This window comes from Aulonocara stuartgranti (assembly GCF_965226115.1).
Source record: "Aulonocara stuartgranti genome assembly, chromosome: 16".
Lineage (NCBI taxonomy): Eukaryota > Metazoa > Chordata > Actinopteri > Cichliformes > Cichlidae > Aulonocara > Aulonocara stuartgranti.
The window spans coordinates 26,361,444-26,384,800 of NC_138952.1; the positions used below are offsets into that span (position 1 = coordinate 26,361,444).

Below are 23,357 nucleotides of genomic sequence, written 5' to 3' on the forward strand. Positions count from 1 at the left end.
CACACCACCCACATGGCATTTAGTTCTGATTTTTAAGAGGGTCATGCTTACTTTACTTTAACCATTTCTGCCCTCTAGTGGACAAATTCTACTAAAGCACATAAAGTAAGTACTAGGGCATCTGGTTTACCTTCTCATTTGTAATTAAATGACTAACACGATATTGTGCACGGTATGTGTTTACTGTACAGCCAGACGTTTGACAGCCATAACCAACAAAAATAAAGGCTCAGAGTCAGTACTTTAAGTAACAAATATGTCCTGAGTTTGTCATGGCTGAGCAGCTCCTATAGGTGTAAAGTATAGGTGGCCTGTTGCACACCGTGTACAGTGTTGATAAAATGTATTTGCCCCCATTCTGATTTCTTATTTTTTATTGTTTTATTAGTGACACTTGCATGTTTAAGATCATAAAACGAATTTTTATGTTAGAAAAAGATAACTTATGATAGTTAAATTATTATATATACACTTTATCTTAGAATTTTGATTTCAGTTATTAAGAGAAAAAGCTATCTAAACCTACCTGACCCTATATGAAAAGGTAATGGATGAATAGTTCTTGAAAACATGAGTAATTTTCTCTAGCCATACTCAGGCCTGATTACTGCCAGACATGATGAATGAAGAAACCAAGTAGGCTAAAACATAAAAAGAAAAGCAGCACATCATGGTACAATCTAAAGAAACTCAAGAACAGATGAGAAACAAAGTCAGTGACATCTATCAGTCTGGAAGGAGTGGCTGTGGACTCCAGTGAACCACAGCGACACCTATTATCCACAATGGGAAAGACTTGGGGTGGCTGTAGCTCAGTAGTAGAGCAGGTCATACTAATTGGAAGGTGGATGGTTTGATACATGGCTGCTCCAGTCTGCATGCCAAATATTCTTGGGCAAGATACTAACCCCAAGTTGCTCTCTGAGTGTGAACATTAGGTAGAATGTACTTGATCATAGAAAGCAACAACAGTATCCATAGGTGAGTTTCAAGATGAAACCCACTGCTGACCAAAAACAACACAAAGGCTTGTCTCATGTTTGCCATTAAATGTCTTGATCTCCAGGACTTTTGGGTAAATATTTTATGGACCGATTGAACAAATTTTTTTGGAAGGTTTGAGTCCCATCACATCTGCCGCGTTCATGCTCAAAACTCCACCAGTGGGACTGGATTGACATATTAACTTTACACAAAGCAATGTGAAAGAGTCATTGCCATCGAACAGCTGATGCAGTTTTTTCTGCAGAGGGTGGCACAATCAGTTATCATATTTAGAGGGCAATTACTTTTTCAGACAGAACCAGATAGGTTTGGATAGCTTTTGTTCCTTAAGAAATGAAAGGACCATTTAAAAACTGCATTTTGTATTTGTACTTGCATTGTTGTTGATATTGAAATTAGTTTGATGATCTTAAACAAATACTTAAAAAGAAATTAAGAGGGAGCAAAAATATTTTCACAGCACTGTATCTGTTTTTTAGTGTAAGCCAATCATGTCGGCACCATTGCAATGCAGTCTATTCCCAGTAAATTATTCTAAAATATAATGTACATTTTGTACAGTTATGTTAAAAAAATTATATATTGTGTTTGTGCCCCATATGTTTTTCAGATATTTAAATCTGGTCTTGGTCTTATGTTTAAATATCATGCCACTGAGAGTGAAACAAGCAAATTAACATGCTGTCCTTTGACCTCACAAGTCTCACTCCTCATCCCTGCTGTTAACACCATGCTCATTACCTGAAACTTTGGCCATGTTTAATATGGACATTACCACTGTCCAATATACATATGATAGTAAAGGAAATGAAAACTAGTGATGTGGGATACCACTGATTTCCTTTCCAATTAGATATTAAGTAAAATTCAAGGTAGTATCTGATACTGATACTTTGTACAAAAACTACAAATTTTGATATGGATACAATCAGTACCAATAATTTTAAAGTATTCGGGCAGCTAATTGGGGGAGAGTATGTGCCACGACTTAATGAGATGAATTCTCAATTTCCAAATTCTGAACACGTTTTAATCATCACTGTGATCGTTACTTTCCGCAATAATTAGTTAACACAAAAAACACACCTTTCACCTTTTCATGTGTTTTTAACTGAGCTTTTGGAGACCTGGAATTTAAAATTTTCTGTCTCTAAAGCACACAAAAAAAGATTCGGACATTTTTCATATAGTGCATGTTTGAGGTTTACTTTTTCCAAAGAAATAATTAACACAGTTAAAATCAAAGTATCGATCCAATCACGCTAGTATCGATCGATCCATGAAAACTGTACTTGAATTGTATTAGTTTTTCTCAATGTTCAAATAAAATTGTACTGTGTATAAATACATGTAATCCCGCCCCTCAAAAAAAGTTATCTGCTGAGTGCTATTCTCAACTACCAGACTGAGGTAAGTGACAACAGGGTAAACTGACTGTCCTTCGCCTACAGAACTCGCTGCATGTGTAAGAGTGTCGTAGGAGGAGAATGTTAAAGCTCACAAATGGCAATAGCGAAGATTAACTAAAGGTAAAATTAGAGAGTGGACTATTCCTGTACTTTGACGAACCAATCTTTCCCCGGCATGGCTAAAATGAAGTGGAGTGAGAAAATATATCTTCCATTATTGTAGTTATGAGACAACTGAAGGCCTCGAGAGTAACGCGGGGTTTGGATGTAGCATAACTAACAAGTTAGCAAGCTAACTCCGAAAACTAAAAGGAGAAGCGTATGTGCCTTTTTATTTTCAGAAATATTAAACGAGAAACCGAAAATTCAAATGCTAACAGATAAACATTAGCTTTGCTTAATGCTAACATTAGCCATCATTACGTTCACGTGTTTAGCTGACGCCATTTCGCGGTCATAATGGAGCCGTGCTACACGCATGACCCGTGGCGGACGTGGTGGCCTGGTTACGTTTGGTCGACTGCAATAGACACCCAACCCATGACTTCTTATCAAACATCGTGGCGTGGCTTTCACGAGGCACCTCATTACTCTGCGGATGTGTGGGCAGAAAGCAGTTTTTACAATCCTTATATTAAAAGACCCAGTCCACGTAAGTATAAAATCATGGGTAAAAGTAATCCCAATTTATGTCCTAGCGCAATGATATTATTCTGTGTCCAGGCTTTGTGTTCTGTACCGCAAACTTGACCAGTAACTACATTTTACTAGTTTGTCATTTGTTTGTCTTAGCGTCGGTTTCTGCATCAACAGAGGGGCGCAGGAAGTTCTTTCTGGACAGGTATGTAACCACGACAGTTTTGTGTCCAGCTAAATAACCTGAACCAAAAAAAAAAGAGACGTGGTTCTGCTTTCAGGTCTGTGTATGATTTGGTGGCTGCTTATCCGCAACTGGCCTTAACTGACTCCAAGCTGCTGGGCTGGTATCTGCGTTTGTCACCCGAGGACAGAAAGCTCATACAGGGTATGTGTCGGTACTCCCACTACAGCAGTCCACAACAGTGTTGCCAACTTCTCAGTAAGGAAAATCGCTATTGGTTGTCCTAAAAGTCGCTAGAACTCGCTAAATGACGTCATCGCCTAATTTGCATAATTGGTCATGCTAATCTAATTGTAACTTATGTTGTTGGAGAGAGAAATAACATCGTGGAAGAGACAAAGTGAGTAAAAAACGTCCTAAATGCATTTAGAGTTTATTTAGAACTACAAATTAAATTTCTTTTAGCAATTATTGGGTTTTTTTGTTTTTTTTAATGTCACAATTCCAACCCTGCTCCTTTACCCGGGCTTGGACCGGTGTTCCAGATCTACTGGCGTTTAGATCAACTGGCGTTGATCGAACAGATGTGTGGCAGTCTTGCGTTTCAGGAGCTGCTACCGACAAACCAGCAAAAAAACGGCAAATGTGTCATCTGTGACACTTGTGAGGTTATCTCAAACACACTCCGTCAGTCTTGATGCTGTTGAACAACAAAATGTTTAAAAATGTGGCGAGTTTACCTGGTGATATCCTCATGCGCGACGCGATCGCGAAAACAGCAAACAAGTAATACCACGCCGATGTTGTTCACAGGACAGCAAGAGTAAACGATCGGGAGACTCTAGTCGTCGTTATCGTTCCCCTCGCACGGTTTATTTCTCCGAATTCAGCGTTTTTGCTTCACAACTACAGCTGCTGTGTGATAGTGGATCTGCTACAAATTGAAGATCATATGGAAGTTTTGGAAATTAACCCTTGTATTATGTTGAAAAACAAAAGTGACATTGATTTTGTTGCGGGTCATTTGACCCGTACTGTGTAAATCCACTCAGAATTGTCAAGAAACTGCAATAAACTGCAATAAAACAATAGCAACTTTATTTCCCATCAGATAAACATGTAGAACACAGACATACAACAGTGACTTTCCATAACTATTTTAGGAACAATTTGGTTTTTCGTTCTTACAAACACGTATTTTGAACTTGCCCAACGTTCTCAGTTTTTCAATGTTCAACATTTTCTATTTTGTCCACATGATGGACAGAATGTAACTGTGTGCTTTCTGCAGATGTACTTCTTGCATTTCTCACAAAAAGTGCTTGTTTTCAAACAGGAATCTTCCTAACTAAGATTTAAAACAAAAGATTTCTACGTCTCCTCCAGTCTCACAAACAGATGACAAACCAAGCGACACACCTGAGTCACTGACTTTCTTAAATCCATTCACTCTCACCGGCTCTGTTTATTACTAATCACTGTGTAACTGCTGTGAATTCAAAGTAACTGCCGTCTCCTTACAAATCTTCATTGGATTAACCACACTTATACAGACTGTATATAACTACCAACTCTCCAGCCATGTTGATGGATTGCCTATATTGGCTGGAAATATTAATTTCCAGAGAAAGGACACAGACAGATGATGCTTACAGGATGTGATGTGACAACACTAATGAAATATTGATGTGTCATATTTGTCCAAGGCGTATTTCATTGTTATGGAAAAAGAGAATATCAAAATCATGATGACCAATTGGAGTGGTGATTTCTATGATTTTGTGTATATAATTTGGGATTTTGAACGAATGTAGGCCAATAAGGAATATATGATATCATTTCATTCTTTTCAAAGGTTTATTTGCATGACGCACAAACAGACACAATTGAAAGGTACAAATGTGCATGAAACGAATTCAAACGTGGTGCAGATGTGTGTCACAAGTTGATCTGGCTGTAGGCTGTGGCACTTGGCCAGAGGTGGCGCTGGTTGACTCGAGTCCATGTTAGTGCACAAAGTAAACTGCTCGCTTTAGTTGTGAAGCAAAAACGCTGAATTCGGAGAAATAAACCGTGCGAGGGGAACGATAACGACGACTAGAGTCTCCCGATCGTTTACTCTTGCTGTCCTGTGAACAACATCGGCGTGGTATTACTTGTTTGCTGTTTTCGCGTCGCGCATGAGGATATCACCAGGTAAACTCGCCACATTTTTAAACATTTTGTTGTTCAACAGCATCAAGACTGACGGAGTGTGTTTGAGATAACCTCACAAGTGTCACAGATGACACATTTGCCTTTTTTTTTTTGCTGGTTTGTCGGTAGCAGCTCCTGAAACGCAAGACTGCCACACATCTGTTCGACCAATGCCAGTTGATCTAAACGCCAGTAGATCTGGAACACCGGCAAAAGTGACCCGAAATAGGCACTCTGGTGGAGTTACTGTGTGTGTGTGTGTGTGTGTGTTTATAAGTAATTTTAAACCTTGTGATCCACAAAACAGCATAAGAGTAAAAGACATAAAGAGGTCAAGAAAGATGTGAAAGAGAATGTATTAGGGCTTATAGTACTATGCATGTCTTTGCCACACCACACCATATTTTGCTTTCAATGCGCCAGTTTCTTGTAATTGCCAATGTGATTTTTGGGCAGCAGACTTCCAGGCTTTTTGAATGACTGTCTTTTTGAAAATGTTTTATTCCCCCAACTATAAGCTTTGATAAAGCTTATAGTTGGGGGAATAAACTTTTCTTTAGAAAAGTTTTAAGCCAGTCTTGAAAGTAGGGAGTGTGTCTGTCAGGATTCAAACTGGGAACTGGTTCCAGAGAAGAGGAGCCTGAAAACTGAAGGCTATGCAGGTTGAAAGCAAAGCGCTGTGATGGGGTAAAATGCCCCTATGAGGTCTTTCAGATAAGATGGGGCCTGAATATTCAAGATCTGGTATGTGAGGTGGATTTTAAATGCAATTCTGGATTTAAGAGGTTGCCATGAAAAGATGCTAATATAGGGGAAATGTACTCTCTGTTTCTAGTCCCAGTACTCTTGCTGCAGCATTTTGGATTAGGTGAAGGCTTTTTGGGAGCATTTGACCTGATAATGAATTACAATAGCCCAGCCTAGCTGTAATGAACATACAAACTAGTTTTTCAACATCACTCTGAGACCGGATGCTTCCAATGTTAAGAGATTATGCAGATGAAAGAAAACATTCCTACATTTTATTTATTTTTTAATGCATGTTGAAGGACATCTTTATGCCCTCGTCAGGCTTCATAGATAAATAAAGCTGCAAATCATCTGCATAGCAATGAAAATGTATTCTGTTTTTTAATAATGTTACTTAAGGGACGTATATGTTATGCTAATAGTACTGGTCCCAACACCGAACCCTGTGGAACTCTACGATTAACTTTCATATGTGAAGACGGCTCTCCATTTACATAAAGCATTGGAATCAGATGTAATTCAGACTATTTCCTTTATATATCAGTGGTGTGTTCTAATCACTGCAGTAAAATACTGTGGTTGGTGCTATTGAATGCTACACTGAAGTCTAACAGGAGAGGCAGTCCACTATGACGGGCCATAAAAAGATCATTTGTTAACTTTGCTAGTGTTGTTTCTGTGCTATGATGCACTGTGAATCCAGAACGAAACCATTCAAATAAAACCATTCCTTAGTGGTAGATGATAAATGTGGTTGCACTCACCTGTTCACTGCGCCTGATGTTGATGAGCAGAAAGGTAGGGTGAGCATGAGGCAAAACTTTCTGTTGACCGCAGCTTGATGTATTTTAACTGGAACTTGATGGGTTTTTGTATATTTGTGCACTAATTGATGCCATAGCCTTAATTGTAAGTTGGCATTGTAATTAGTGCAGTTATTGGTAAGTTGCAGTTATTTGTTTGTGCAATCTGTGCATTTGTTTAATAGTTAATCCCATGTGCTGATTTATATATTGGACAGTTGCATGTGGAAATAAAAGGAGCAAATGGTACAGAAGTGTATTTTATGTGTTTATTGTTGCGCGTCATCTGTGTCCTCATGTTTAGCCTGCCGCGGCCATAGGTTGGAGCCGCAACAGCAGTAATTCTTTCAAGACTTTTTAAGATAAAAATGGAAACTGATCATATTTAATAATTGATTAATAGTAGAACTGAAGAGTTGTGTTGGAATGGAGTCTAAAAGACACAGTGGTTTAGGAAAAAATGAATTAATGAAGTTGTTGCATGTTCTTTTTATCTAAGGTAAAAGAGGGTTTCGGTCCCAATCCATGTTTTTCTCAATCCAGAGAGATGATGCTAACCAGCAGTACTAGTGGTATTTGTAAAAGAGAATGTGCTTCTGATTGGTCAAAACCTGTTGAGAAGTGCGGTGGTTTAGATTTTAGCCCAGGGATGGGCAATTCCAGTCCTCGAGGGCCGGTGTCCTGCGGGTTTTAGATCTCACCCTGGGTCAATGCACCTGAATCACATGATTAGTTCGTTACCAGGCCTCTGGAGAACTTCAGGACATGTTGCGGAGCTAATTTAGCCATTTAAATCAGCTGTGTTGGTTCAAGGACACATCTAAAACCTGCAGGGACACCGGCCCTCGAGGTCTGGAGTTGCCCACCCCTGCTTTAGCCCATTGTTCTCCTCCATTGGGTGCAGCTTCACCTAGGGATGGACACACACAGACTTTTCCCTGACCTGTTACCCAGTTTCATGCGCCTAAGGTACCATCTTACTGTGAGCGCTACTGTTTCTGGACCTTGCTCCGGTTCACTACCGCATTCCTGCACAGAGCCTTCCACAAAGGCTACACAAACAACCCTTGATCATGGGAATCTATAACTTTTCTTCTTATTTTTATTTGGAGTGCTCAGTATGCAATTAACCATTAAAGTGATCTAAAATTAATTGCAGTCCCCATATAATTTGCCAGCACAGGTTTTGTAAAGCAAACTTTTCTAGTCCTCACAAAGTTAACTCGGAAAGATCAGAGAGAAACTGTTAAACTAAATATAAGCAGCTACTCCAGTTACTGTACTTAATGATATATCTGTGGGGAGGTTTTGAATTTTTTTTTTTTTCTTTCTTTTATAGTTGAAACTAAAAAAAAAAACAATGTTTAAATAATGACACTTAGCCAAAACAAGCAAACTTAATCTGGAAATAACTAATCAAATTACAAATGAAAATACAGAACTTTGATAGCTGCTGTCAGTACATGATTGGCTAATATGTTTCCTGCTTCAACTGGGGAGTCGGGGGAGGGCAACCATTCAGAGCAAATGCCAGTTAACGTAACAAAGTTGTTCTGAGAGAACCATACAGACACGAGAAGAGCATCAAAACTCCCTCTAGGTTTGTAACCTTTGTAACAAAAAATATCACCTAGAGTTGTCACATTGATGAGCAAATTAAATAACTGGTAGAACCGTTCTAACAGTTTCAGCATTTTTGTGTATAGGTGTAGGCACATTTTCATGCATTGAAAATGAATTGTAGTTACCTTATCATGTTTTTCTTTTCCCTAGAAGGAGGAGGGTTTCATCAGTTCTTGCAAAGACATCCTGCCTTAGAAATACATAGGCATCATGTTCATGTGAAGGGTAAGTATGTTATAGTACTAAAATCTTGCACTAGGTGTGCTCAGACTAAATTTATTTTTAAATTTACAGATGGCAGCAGTCCTGCCCAGTCAGCTGTGACAGCCAGCCAGCACGTGTATGTGTTACTGTGAAGACACATATCAGACAAGTTCTATCACTTCACTAAAATTCATTTTCTTTACAGGTTTACAACTGCAGGAACAGAGATGGATGGATGTGGTAATATAATCATCTCATACACTTGAGTCAGAAAACAGAAACCCCTTTAAAAGCATTAATCAGATTGGTTTGGACATTGTGCTATTGGTGGATAGTTCTGGGACTCTGCCAATTAAAAAAACATAACTAATATTCATTCTCAGGACCTCTTCCAAAATAGATGGTATTTTCAGCTCCTGTCCATTAGCTGTCTACCTGTTTTACTTTATTTTTAACTACTTTTTTTGCTTGAATTTTTTAAATAAAAATTTACAAAATGAATATTTAACATGCCTGTTAGTGACCTTGTGCTTTGTCAACGTTTGGTTGGCGTCAGCACAGTAAATGGATACGCATTCCAGCACATTCAGCTGTCACTAATGCTGCCGGTGCACTCACCTTCTGGCTTCACTGGATGTCTCTGACTTAGACAGATAATAGCCCAACTCGAAGGTGTGATTTCCAACCCTCTACCCATTTTATTCTCTCATTCCAACTTCTGTTGGGTTCCTCAGCTGCTCAGCCATGGAATTGGAAACCAATTCCACGAAGCTTTCTACACACTGTTCATGAGCTAATCTGAAGGCAACATGAAATTTGGAGGTCTGTAGCAACTGACTGTAGAAAATTGGCAACCTCTGTGCACTGTGCGCCTCAGCTGCTGACCCCACTCTGTAATTTTGTGTGGCCTATCACTTTGTGGCCAAGTTGCTGAGAAGTGCAATGACTTGCACTTCTTTATAATACAGCTAACAGCTGACTGTGGAATATTTAGTATTGAGGACATTTCATGACTTGACTTATTGCAGAGGTGGCATCCTATCACAGTGCCACACTGGAAATCACCGAGCTCCTGAGAGTGACACATTCTTTCACAAGTGTTTTGCAGAAGCAGTCTGCACTCCTAGATGCTCGATGTTATACGCCTGTGGCCATAGAAGTTATTCGATATGCTCAAAACTTCTTCTTTTTTTTTTTTTTTTTTGTTCTTTCAGGCCTGCCATCAATAGCTCTCGTTCTTTCTCTCTTGTTCTTTCCTTTTATTTTACAACCGAATAACACTTAATAGATATTAAAATATCTATTAATTTAGACAGGATTTTATCTTCTGTGTTAAATCCATTGCCAAGAATCAAAATGTAACATGCATGTCTCTGGGTTGTGGAAAGAACCCAGAAGAAACTCACACAGGCACATGCAGACCATGCAAATGGACCAAGAGGAGTTAGTTAAGTGATCTAAAAACGATAATCGTGCTGAAAGCGGGCCACAGTTGCACAGAAAGATGACTTTGAAGAGAAGATCTTTAAATCTGGAATCGTTTTTTAATTAGTGAAGTCCTGGAACTTTCGGATAATTCCTGGTATAAGTTCAGGTTACTCATCCTGCGGTTGGAGATATCCCACAGACAGGCAATGACAACAAAATTGTAGTAAAAATAAATTTCACAACACGTCTTAGTATAGAACAAGGCTTATTTCTTGTCTCAAACTGTCAAATTTAATGAGTATTAATTGAAGATTACCAAGTTCCATTCACATACTTTCAATCTTGTAACAGTTCCATTTGTTTGCTTTTTATTCAAGAAACACCCAGCACTCACCTGGACTTGGAGATGCTCCCCAGTAGGGAGAATTTAACTTTGCTTGGCTGTAACAGGAACGAGCATCAAGAAAAGCTGTTTGGGCAGGCTCACATGCCTGGTGGCTTCAGTGCAGCTTGCAGCAGCCCCGTCACACAAAAAACAAATGATCAGAAGGCCTGCTATAGACCTGTAAGTGTGTTTAAAGAGCTTTAGTTTGTGTAGTCAAAGTTGTATTATTTTTTTTTTTTTTTTTTTAAAAGACAAATCACTGTTGTTATTTGAAAGGGACTGCCACTGTGCCAGCTGAATGAAGATAGGTACTCATTTCAAACGGGCAGCTGTGCAGCTGTGTGCAAGGAACCAGCCGGCCTGGTGAGCGTTTCTCTGGACACGGACCTCGAGGTATGTCGACAGAGGAGAAAGCCTGAGCCCTGGAACCAGATTTCAGGGCTACAAGGCCAGAGTGCAGACTTCAGTCCATCACAGTAAGTATGCATCTTATTTCACTGAGTCTTTGACTTAGAGCAGTGTTTTTATTGAGTAGGTGTGAGTCATGTCAGGACCTGGTCCTGTCCAAACTCTTCATACTTGAGACGTTCTTGGATCCTGTTCAGTAATGTTGCTACGGTATGCTGAGCTCTACTAATCGCTGAGAATTGTTGTTATGTGTTGCATCCTTCTCCCAATGTTGCTCAATCTTCAGCCTTGGTGAGGCTCTTACTGCTTCTGTCTCTCTGGTGTACCTTTTCGAGCTGGTAGCCAAGGCTGGCTTGGTTTAGCAGTTTCTAAGGCCACAGGTGTGGACAGTTCTTAGGCCCCGCTTTTTACATTGCGCCTTCCTGCAGTTCCGACAGTTAGCTTACTTCCCTTCATGCTCCATCTCCACTGAGGACACTGTTCTTTGTGGCTGTTCATCATAGGATGGACTAGAATAGCCCTTTATTGTCAATGTACATGTAAAATGAAATTATGGGTGTTCCACACCAACTCTGCAGGAATAAAATAAGACATTAGGAATAAATGACAAACAGGAGAAATGTAGACAAACTTCTTGAACAAAGTTCTTGGAAACAGTGCAAAGGACTTCGTCTGAGTATAGATTGTATGCGAGTGGCCTGAGTGATGAGCGTTACTCAGACTGTGGCTCAGATTGGTGAGGTGAGTGGGGGTAGTATTTGTTAAAAGTCCAGGTGAAGAAGCTGTTAGTGAGTCTGGAGGTGTGGGACCTGATTGACCTGAGGTGCCGACCAGACGGTTCACACAAGTGGTGAACGGGTGCAAGGAGTCACCTGTGAGGGCCCTGCTTTTCCTGAGACAGAAGGATCTGGCGGTGGCCTGCAGGGGTGGCAGAGGGTAGCCAGTGACTTTTTTTTTTTGGGTGGTATTAATTACCATATAGCCAAATACATTGTGACAGTGGCCGTTGACCGTAATGCTGCATTCACATCTTCTGGTAGACTTTCATCAGGTACTTTACGTAGGCTTGGTAATCAGCCACTGAGGATCCAGGTTTCCAGCTTAGTCATAAACTTCAGGTCAGCTGCTCTTGCATTCAACAGCAACCCACCAGTTGTTCTTAGAGCTTGGTAACCAATCTTGGAGGGTGGGGATGTTGATTTCTCAACCCTTGAGCTGATGTCCTGGGTTCCCTTTGCTGTAGCATTTGTGTTGTACCTCATCAATCTCTAGTTGTGATAGCAGTTGCTTCTTCTGGATGTTGGAACATTGAGCTACTATCTCACCCTTAGTCTAGATGTTTGGTGTTACCAAAGCCATAAGTTCCACATCCTCTTCATGTAACCCCTTCCCCTGGGATTACATGCATGGTAGCATTAAAACAGCTATTCAACCCCTCACACAGACCTTGTTAATATGAGCAACAGACAAGCCAGTATGGCTTGAGTTAACTGTAGCACATACACATTAGGTAGCATGGAGGGCCTAGCCTACCGTTTACTGGATTTGAACCCCTGACCAGCAAGAAGGTATTCTGAACCATGATTTTGCCACATAAGTGCAAATGACAGTGCATACCTGTTACCAAAGGCACAGAGGCTGGTGTATACCTGCCTGCTGCTCTCACTGATGTAACTCTAGACTGGAGCAGAGCCCAGCCCCTCTGAGGAGACTAGTTTCAGACCCTAATATGTCAGTTGAGGTGAACCAGCTACATCTACTCTTTCTTTCTGTCAAACTCTCATCACTTCAGTTTCCTTCCATACCAGACAGATGACATTCCCTTTTCCCATGGCCAGCTTGAGTAATCAAATTGCAAGGGACCTGCCCTTGACAGTGACCTGAAGCACCTTGCACCGGACCCCTACGCCGCCTCTGGCGGATGGTGGGCCCACAGGATGTGTGTTGCATGTCTAAAATCCATGTTGCTGCTGACAGTGTCCAGCTTTTTGACTTCAGCTTTGGTGCTCCTGTCTGTCTACGGACATCTACTTTAAACCAACTGTGGATTTAAATTATCCCCAACTACAGAGTGAATGAATTTATTTTAGACATCGGAAAGAAATGTAAAAAATATTTAAAGTTACCTAAATCTGCAGCATATTCAATGTCGTGCATATGTTGCCCCCTTCCTGATTTTCTGTTATTTGTGTTTGTCAAACTTAAATATTTGAAATCATCAAACAAAGATTAGATATTAGACCAAAATAACCCAAGTAAACACAAAATGCAATTTCCATAGACCAAACACTCTTACACCACTCTAATTATATTTACAAGAACTTGGTTTCTATAACAGCACTACCTGTTAGGCTGAGAGTAATGAGTAACATTATTTGATGTTACAGGTCAGAATGGCCAATGGCTACCAAAGAGTCTCTCCTAGACTCCAGCAGTACTGACAGGATTCAGATGATTGATCCAGAGTACACCGATGGAAGCATTGTGCAGGCAGTGGAGCCAGAACAGGGTAAGTTTCCTCTGTGCCAAGCTGAAGAAAACACCACAAAACATATATGCAGAGATGAGGATATGCATGGTACTGACCATACTGCAATCAACTCTCTTAACCTTTGAAGATCAAAGCGACACCTTTCATAGCCTCATGGCGGATGATAAGAGCATCCTTGTCTGTCTGGCTAATGACAGTCTGAAAGAACAAAACCGGAGCGGTCACTCGTGTCCAGTCACCACTAATAATGATGTTACAGCAGAAGCCAGCACTGAGACCTTGAGGTCATATGAGTCTGCCACCAAGGTAAAAAGTGTAGATAAGCACACCTCCCCTATGCCCTGCGTCCCCACCTGTGATGCGATGATTGGCACTGAGGTGGTGCAGTGCCTGTCAGTCTTTACTCAAACTGAGGACCTGGAAACAGCTGACAAACACATTAACACTGAAGTGCGCATGGCAGATCTGGACTATATCGCCAAGGTAAGATTGGAACCCAAACAGCTGTCATTCATAGAAGCTCCAGCAAAACATTTTTAAATAGTCTATTAATATTTCAGGAATTTCTCAAACTGAAGAAAACACAGGAAGGGAAAGAGAAAACAAAAAGGTGAAGTATACGCTAGGGCTGCTCAATTAATCGAATTTTAATCACGATTACGATCTGGGCTTTCAACGATCATTAAAAATGACTGAGCCGATTATTAGCCCCTCCCTCATTTATCCGCGACACCTTAAAGGCCGGTCCGTGAAAATATTGTCGGGCATAAACCAGTCCGTGGCGCAAAAAAGGGTGGAGACCGCTGATTAAGAGGACCCAAGGGAAGCTCGGAAAGCTAAGCAGAAGTTATTTGGAGAGGAGAGTGACTGCTGTTGGTTGAAAAGAGAGTTTAAAAAAAAAAAAAAAACTTCAGTGGTGTTGCACACCATTTTATATTATTTTTTTTAAGTTATTGTTAACTCTTTAAAGCTGGTCAGAGCAGCACGCTCCGTTTTGTGTAACTATTTTTAAATCCCTGTAGAATCTGAACCGTGTAAGCTAGCGCAATAATTTGTTTTGCATATGAAACCGGAGGAGTTGTACTTACATCTGATGCCATCAGCTTGTCCTAGGTCACGGTTTCGTTCCACATATAGCTTTGCAAAAATTGCATAAAAAGCGCTTGCAGGAACAAAAACATAATATTCCAGAAACACGGTTCGCCGTTCCTATCAGCTGTTCGTAACACTTCCCACAGTGAAATGATGCACATGCTGTTTTCTTTGCAAATTTGCATCATAGGATTGTTTTTTGTTTTTCCTGCAGTATATAAAAATTGCTGTATCTCCAAAATAAAACTATGAAGACACTCAAAATAAATTTCCTGTGGTGGGAAACTATTTTTTTGCAACTTTATTGTATTTAAAGTTTTGAGGGATAAACCTCTTAAATTTCTCCAAGTAGAAATATATGTAAACAAAACAAAAGCGATTTTCAAATTTTTTTTTTGTAGTTTATTGCACTTTTTTGCAATTTATGTAATTACTATGGACTTAATGCATACATATTATTAAAATATGGGCTATAACAGTTGTATTGATGTATAGCAACTTGAAATGCTCCCACAAATGGCACTACAACATGTAAAAAAAAAAAAAAATAATATAAGCTCTGGACTTGGTTCTATGGTAGGTCTTAAAGGGTTAAATAAATATCGTCAAATAATCGTGATCTCAATTTCAGTGAAAATCGTGATTATCATTTTTGCCATAATCGAGCAGCCCTAGTATACGCACGCATGACCTGTTTATGCATGATCTGTATAGTATAATGTGTGTATGTAACCCCCCCCCCCCCCCCCTCAGTGTTGGCGGCAAGTTGAGAAAAGAGTGTGAGTGTATGGACCGTGCTCAGCAAGCAGAGCTAGCCCTCCTGGCACTGCAGTACAGCATATGCAGACAGCACTGCTGGAGACTATACTACACCTCTACTGAGGGAAACCAGCTCACCCTAGTGTAAGTATGCACCAAGTTACAATATGTGTCTGAGCCTATAAGCCTCTGTCTGAGACAAGAGTTTTTGTCCTGAATCTCACTGCAGGGCAAAGAATCCTCCTTCAAACATTATATCTGCTCTCCAAAAACTGGAGTTGGACTATAATGAGATGAAGAGTAAGATCCAGGCAGGGCTTCCCCTGCAGCAACTGAAGCCTTTATCTGTTGACTCTGGCGAGATACTCACAGGATCAAGTTACATCCCTGCACAGGTAAACATTAGGGGTGCAATGATACACAAAATTCACGTTTCGGTTCGATACTTTGGTGTCACAGTTCGATATTTTTTTGATACAAAAAAATGTTCATGCCTTTTTTTAATTTGTCATTTATTAAAATTATAAATATTTTCTCTCAAAAGTACAGTTTTTAAATTTAATGTTTCTGAAACAACAAAATAATAAAGAAAATAAATCTATCTGATCGAGAAATCGCTCATCTTTGGAAAAGAGTTTATTACAGAGAAATGGCTCTTTCCAAAATAAAAGCTATACTATACGCTTCTTCTGGGCTATATTCTCAGCAGCATATTAAACACATCAGGTCCCCATAAGGAGAATCACGTGCTAACGGCTGTCTAAATGACTCGTAAAGTTTGTAGTATGCGTGCTTTTTGTTTTGTCTGCTTCCACTTGTCTTTGCACTAGGATGATGTCGGCGTAAATGTGCAGTCATATTCGTTGTGTTCCCACTAGTGCTGTCGGAGTTCATCTCGTTGAAATGACATTAACACCATAACGCGGCAAATCTCCGTTAACAAGTTACCGCAGATCGCCCCGTGCGTGGGGCTGGACGACGTCAACACGTTAACGAGCAAACTGCGCTAACGCACTAGTTCCCACCAATTGAGCATTGCGTGGCACATCCGACATACTGTTTTACTTTAGTCCATGACACGCTTACCATCAGGGTCATACGTCACATGAAAACCAAGATGGTTCCAAAGGCCAGATCTGAATGAGGGTGGGGGAGGTTCAGTTTCGGGTAGCGTTGAGGCATTTGCCATGTTGCAACAAGCTTAGCTTCTGTCTTGCTAGCTTGCGCTGTGCTAGTGGATCTGCACTCGACAGTGCAGCCTAGGCAGAGTAGTCGAACGCAGATCCACTGAGCGCTCAACACAGACGACATCATCAGAAGAAAAGTTGATAAAATAAATTAAACATGTTGTATTGTTCGATACATATGCGTACAGAACCGAAAGCACTGTATCGAACGGTTCAATATCGATACATGTATTGTTGCACCCCTAGTAAACATCTGCCAGCTCTGTGGTGGGGCTGGGTGATGAATTGGACTTTATTTGGAAATAACTTCTTTTTCTGTCTTCCTGTCTAGATCATTCGTGAAGTTTTGGGAGAAATCTCATCTTGGTACATTAAAACACATGTGCACGCGCACACACGCTATCATTTTGCTATCTTAGTGAGGACATCTAATTGACAGAATGCTTTCCCTAGCTGCTTACCCTAAACATAGGTTATGGTTTGGCATTCATTTTTTAATTGTAACCCTGACACTAAAACGGCATTTTGAGTCTCAAAAATGCCTTCAAACTTGTGGGGACGGGCACTTTTGTCTTCATAAAGTGACCGTGGCTTCCCACAAGTATAGTAACATGTCAATTTTGGGCCCCCACAAAGAGGTCTAAACAGGTACACGCACTTACACCGCGTTCCAAATTATTATGCGAATTGTGTTTAAGTGTCATAATGATCGTTTTTCAATTAAACCCATGGATGAAATTGTGTCTCAGGGCTCTTTGGATGACTAAACTCAATCTTGGACACCTGTGATCATTAGTTTGCCAGGTGAGCCCAATTAAAGGAAAACTACTAAAGAAGGATGTTCCACATTATTAAGCAGACCACCATTTTCAAGCAATATAGGAAGGAAAAATGATCTCTCTGCTGCTGAAAAGCATGAAATGGTTGAATGCCTTGGACACGTAATGAAAACCTTAGATATTTCACGAAAACTTAAGCATGATCACCATAATGTAAGAAATTTGTGGCTGAGTGGGTTCGTGCAGATAAAGGCACAGTGAGGACTGTTTCTGCCAGACAAATGCATCAGACTAAGAGAGCAGCTGCTAACAAAGCAGCAAACACATATTTGAAGCTGCTGGTGCCTCTGGAGCCCTGCGAACATCAAGGTGTAGGATCCTCCAGAGACTTGCAGTTGTGCATAAACCTTATATTTGGCCACCCCTAACCAATGCTCACAAGCAGAAACGGCTGCAGTGGGCCCAGAACTACATGAAGACTAATTTTCAAACAGTCCTGTTCACTGATGAGTGCAATGCAACCCAGGATGGTCCAGATGGATGCAGTGGTGGATGGTGGACAGCCACCATGTCTCAACAGGGCTGCAACGGCAGCAAGGACGTGGTGGAGTCATGTTTTGAGCTGGAATTACGGGGAGAGAGCTCGTTGGCCTCTTTTGGGTCCCTGAAGGTGTGAAAATGACCTCTGCAAAGTATGTGGAGTTTCTGACTGACCACTTTCTTCCATGGTAGAAAGAGAAGAACTGTGCCTTCTGCAACAAAACCATCTTCATGCAAGACAATGCACCATCTTATGCTACAGCGAACACCTCTGCATCATTGGCTGCTATCGGCATAAAAGGAGAGAAACTCATGGTGTGGTCCCCATTCCTCCCTGACCTCAATCCTATTGAGAACCTTTGGAGCATCCTCAAACCAAAAAATAAGAGGGTGGGAGGCAGTTCACATCCAAACAGCAGCTCTGGGAGGCTATTCTGACATCCTGCAAAGACATTCAAGAAGAAACTTTCCAAAAACTCACAAGTTCCATGGATGCAAGAATTGTAAAACTGCTATCAAATAAGGGGTCCTATGTTAATATGTAGCTTTGACCTGTTAAGATGTTTTTGATTTCAGTAAAATTGATCTAATGCTGCAAATTCAACAAATGACCATTTTCAATTCTCTACTATCTATAAAATGTTTTGAAACTCTGTGCGTAATAATTTGGAACAGTGCATTTTAAGTTTATTTTTGAAAAACACTTTTTCATTGGCAGTTTTGTTGAGTAACATTTGAGTTGTACTCTAATGGTTGACTCGAAAATTATGCTGACTGTCATTTGAATCGACTATTTACAAAAAAATAAGGGGAAAATATCATTTGCATAATTGGAACGCGGTGTAGTTGTATGTTATTTTGCTTCAGCTATTGAGTAGATGAGACCCCCCCCCCCCAAAATAATGACAAATGTTTTCTAATCCAAAGCAGCTCCCAGGAGAAGCTGGATGCACCAAGTGGAGATGGTGGACGTCCTGATGCTCAAGGCGGAAAGGTTCTTCACATTGTTGTTTTTCACGTCCTTTTTTTTCAGCTTGGTGTTTTGTTTTTGTGTGTGTGGGGTTTTTTTTTTTTTTTATTTCCTGTATTTGGGCCTCATTACCATGAACAAGTCAACTTTTTCCCCTCTTTTCTCAGGTTGGTCAGGAAAAGGAAAAACGGCTCAAAAATAAAAATGACAGTACAAGGAGAGCTCCTACCCTCATCCCTCAAGATGGAGGTTCGAACCATAATGCGCAGAAGCGTCTGTAACCAATTTATGAATACTGGTTATCTGAGGAATTCTTTTTGTGGACAGGGTCTGCGGGTCAAGAGGTGAACACAGGTGAGAAATGGTATGATGCTGAGGAAGAGCTGGAGCTTCCAGAAGATGATGTAGCTACTGCTGTGAGACAGGACCCCACACCGGTGACGGCACATGTGTCTGATGGTGAGAGAGCAAACAGTGCATTAGGGCTGAACGTTTGGAGAATTATAATTCTAAGTAGCTGCAGTTAAGTTGTTTTCATTCCAGAATCAGCCAGTCAGGAGGCCATGAGCTCCGTACTGTGTGTTTCCAAGCTGCCCAGCAATGTGACGGAGGTGAACATTTACTCATCAATGTTGTTTGAGTAGTCATTTAAAATTCATTGTTTTTTTTCGCATTGGAAATTTTAAATGACAAGTTAAATTGTGTAATGATCCTTTTATGTAAAACCATTGTACTGCAGTGTGATTGCCAGCAGAGGGCAGTGTAGACTTTAATTGAAACTTTGTCCCTGTCAGAGTGACATGATGCTGTTCTTTGAGAAATACCATCCCACTGAAGTCAGCATTTCTGCTTTAAAGGATTTGAGGTGAGGTCCTTTTTTTCCCCACTATTCAGGCTTATGCTTGTTTCATTAAGTAGTCACACATTCAGGTCTTTATATCAATTCTTTCCTTAAGGAAAACATTATTATGGGCCCAGTTTCCCTGTGTTTTTGGCTTTAAATCGTGACTCCAATCCTGAGTATGAATGCTTTAACTGCATCAAAGTAAACCTGAATGTGTTTGGCTGATTCCAGGTGATCTGTGATATTATCCTGTTATATTTTTTGTGTACTGCTGTCAACACATTACTTTACCCTTGTGTCCACTCCACCTGCAGCAGGTCTGTTTACTCTTGGGCCACCAGTTTTCTTTAGGGAATTATGTTTTGCCATGTGGGATTTCTATTCTTGTTAGACTGGCAGTACTCACCCTGCTCCATGTAATCGCTGGAGTCACAGTGGTGTGCAAAGTGATACAGTAAATCATCTACCTGGTCAAAAGCAGATGTTAATGTATTGCTTGTAATGTAAAAGTCCAGTAGCAATGTCATGCTAGTGTTTATCCAACATTAAATGACACTGAGATTAGAATTAAGTCCTGGGCTGTAATTTTATACAAAACTGTAAAATGTTACATTTCTACACAATTCTAGAAGGTTTACTTATGTGTGGTTGTAGCAGCGAATTCTAATGCTTCACAAATCAGCACACGCATGCCAGTTTAACAACTCACTATGTTCTGAAGATTTGCCATAGTTATGTTAAGTGGCCCCCAGTCTGCTGAGACTGCAGTGAAAGAGCTAAATGGATGCAGAATGCAAGGTCGCGTTTTACATTTGGAGCACATCAGCAGACCCACGAACAACAGCCAGAACTCGGCCTCTGAACCTGATTCCTCACAGGACGCTGCCAAACCACAAACCTCCAAGACTGACTCCAGCAGCACTGAGGTGAGCAGACGAGCATTAGGCATTCTAAAACAATCAAACTTTAAGTGTGCATTCAGATCTTTGTTAGAAGCAGAACATACAGTCCCGATCAAAAGTTTAAGACCACTTGAAAAATGGGGGGGAAAAAATCTGATTTTGCATGGTTGGATCTTAACAAGGTTCCAAGTAGAGCTTCAGCATGCAACAAGAAGAGCTGGGAGTGGGACACAACTTTTCTTTTTTTTTTTAATTTTTTTTTTTTTTTTTTTTTTGAAAGCATGCAATTCATTGAAAACAACACTTAAACTGAAACGGGCTGTTTTAAAGCTGAGCAAAAGTTTGGGACCACATACCCTGTGCAAGGCTAAATCTGTGCAAAAATGTCTATTCATTGTCATTTTCTGTCAGCTGGCTTGTTTGCCATTTTTCAAGTCTTAAACCTTTGATCGGGACTGGATCTATGCTTGTTTGTTTTGTTTGTTTTTGTTTTTTGAGTGCATTAATATGGAAATGTGTGCTCCTCTGTTCTCTCCAGCTGATAACCCCGCCTCCTGTTAAGCCCAGCATCAGGAACAGGAAGGTGGTGTGCATCTCCCCTACAGCAAAGGGAACCTTTGTGCCACAACACTATGGCACCATGAGCAGCTTTGATACTCTGATAGCAGAGCTGACACAGCTCCACCCAGAGGTGGGGAGGCAGAGGATTGTGGATGCTATGCTTGAGCTGAGGGCAAAGCATCAGGGCGTCCTCTGTGGCATGCCCCTCAGGACCATCAGGGAGATGATATCTGAACTTCTGACCAGGCCGCAGACTGCTAAGCAGTCATAATAAAGAAACCAACAGCTCTGATTTGTTATGTGACAGAACCTTTGATTGTTCATTCCATCATATTATTTTTAAGAAGAGGGAAAAGCTATTAATCAGCCTGCTATAAAGAATATAATTTTTGATCGAAGAGAATTTATGAATCTCTCAATGTTGCTGCCTTAAAGTTAGAGGCATGTTCAGGCTGCTACTTCTGTTATCTGGCACGTGAATTCGTTTGTTTTCTGTCATTAAAAAAAAAAAGCATCCTTTGAAAAATGTCTTATCCTCTTTGTTTTGCCTTTCTTTAACCAAGTATTAGCAGAGTCCTAATGTCGAGGCTCAACACTGTGCAGTCGTCTTAGTAGATGTGAAGGGCTGTAACTAAGGCACTTATTCTGAAGTAGTATCTAAACTAGCTTTAATGTCCGCTGTCACCAGAACTGAAAGACTGTCTAGAACATATATATATAAATGCAAACTTTAAATTTGATTTATTTTTAACAAATGGAAAAGGTGACTGTCCTAAAAAAACAAACAGCTTTTTAATTCTGGAAGTTCTTTTTCTAAGACTGTCTTCTGGTGTTGACCCGTAAATTTCCACTCCAGGTCTTTTATCAGCTGATAACAGCTGCCTTGACAGCCAAGTGAACTGCAGACCTCAAGACCTAGCTAAAGTTAACAGTGAATATAAATTCTAAAACTGAATATATTACATAGTGTTACCCCCCCCCCCCCCCCTCCACTATTAACAAATGGTTCCGCCCATAGCGCTGACCGCTTTCTTTTTCTTTTTTCCAGTAGCAACCGATGCTTATGATTGTGTCAGAGCACATTTTGAATCAAAACCTTGGGCATTTCACACAGGTGGTTGGTTGTTACGCTCTGGAAATGGAATGAAGGTGTCTGTTTTTAACCTTCTGGGGTACACGGACACGCAGCACCTCCAAATCACGAGTGATTTAAGCTGACATAAGCTGCAGCTTGTGTTGAAAGTTCGGAGTTCAAAGTATACACAAATTTAAAAATGTTAATGACAGACCACTAAGTCCACAGTTATGATTAAAAATATATATATATCTGAGCTATCATCTTTTTCTAAATATTATCGTCATGGTAAAAAAAAAAAAATGTTCCTGTGCTACTGCGAGTGTAACTACCGCCCCTTCCCAGCGCAAAGCACAAGGCTGGCGTGCGGAGTGAAGCGGGAAAAAAGTGCGACTGAGATATGGAAGAAATATAGTATCATCAGAATTCAAGTATTTTTAGACATTGAATTTATGACACTGAATTTTTATCCTCCAAATTTCCCTGCAAAAATTCACCTGCAAAAATTCAACTGCAAAAGTGATGAACTTTAATGACCCAAGCCAGAGCAATCAGCACCAGATCGAGTCGAGTGGCTCTCAGCCAATTAAATTACGCTGTTTGATCACATGACACCGTTAGCCAGCAGTGTGTCTCCTAAAAGAGAGCTGTTTAAAGAATCAGAATCAGAAAGGGGTTTATTGCCAAATGTTGAGCAGGTTTACAACATTAGGAAATTGCTGCGGTGCTTCAGTGCAAACATAGTGTCATAAATAGCACTTAAATAGACATGGAAAAAAATAAAAGTAGGGATAAGAATTAAAAGTGCTACGTGGAAAGATATGTGCATGAGTGCAGGTGGTGATCAGTGCCAAACATAGAATGATGCAGTGACACAGCGTAGGGTCATGTGTTAGTGGCGGGTAGAGGAGAAAGAACACAGCCCTGAGGGGAGCCGGTGCTGATGGTCCGGGAGTCCGAGACATTCTTTCCCAGCCTCACATGCTGCTTCCTGTCCGTCAGGAAGTCAGTGATCCACCGGCAGATGGGATCAGGCACATTCATCTGGGAAAGCTTGTCTCGGAGATGGTCTGGAAGGATGGTGTTGAAGGCAGAGCTGAAGTCCACAAACAGGATCCTGGCGTAG

General features: G+C 40.6%; 1 protein-coding gene across 7 annotated transcripts; it reads left to right on the forward strand.

Annotated features, from left to right (window-relative positions):
* Positions 1-2,288: 2,288 nt before the first annotated feature.
* On the forward strand, positions 2,289-21,667 carry rbm44 (RNA binding motif protein 44). Of its 7 annotated transcripts, XM_082508705.1 has the most exons (23): positions 2,424-2,534; positions 2,638-2,733; positions 2,852-3,066; positions 3,207-3,255; positions 3,332-3,438; positions 8,757-8,831; positions 8,901-8,946; positions 9,016-9,050; positions 10,616-10,803; positions 10,900-11,099; positions 13,419-13,540; positions 13,650-14,005; positions 14,083-14,132; positions 15,368-15,517; positions 15,603-15,768; positions 16,892-16,926; positions 18,807-18,873; positions 19,017-19,098; positions 19,177-19,308; positions 19,393-19,460; positions 19,644-19,714; positions 20,415-20,619; positions 21,134-21,664. In XM_082508705.1, the coding sequence occupies exons 3-23, from the start codon at positions 2,874-2,876 to the stop codon at positions 21,425-21,427; spliced, it is 2,691 nt and encodes an 896-aa protein (XP_082364831.1). In that variant the 5' UTR covers positions 2,424-2,534; positions 2,638-2,733; positions 2,852-2,873; the 3' UTR covers positions 21,428-21,664. The 7 variants fall into 7 exon arrangements, with proteins under 7 accessions (XP_082364832.1, XP_082364831.1, XP_082364834.1 ...); XM_082508706.1 differs by lacking the exons at positions 2,424-2,534; positions 2,638-2,733 and adding an exon at positions 2,289-2,415; XM_082508708.1 differs by having other exon boundaries at positions 2,424-2,733; positions 8,760-8,831; positions 21,134-21,666.
* Positions 21,668-23,357: the final 1,690 nt, after the last annotated feature.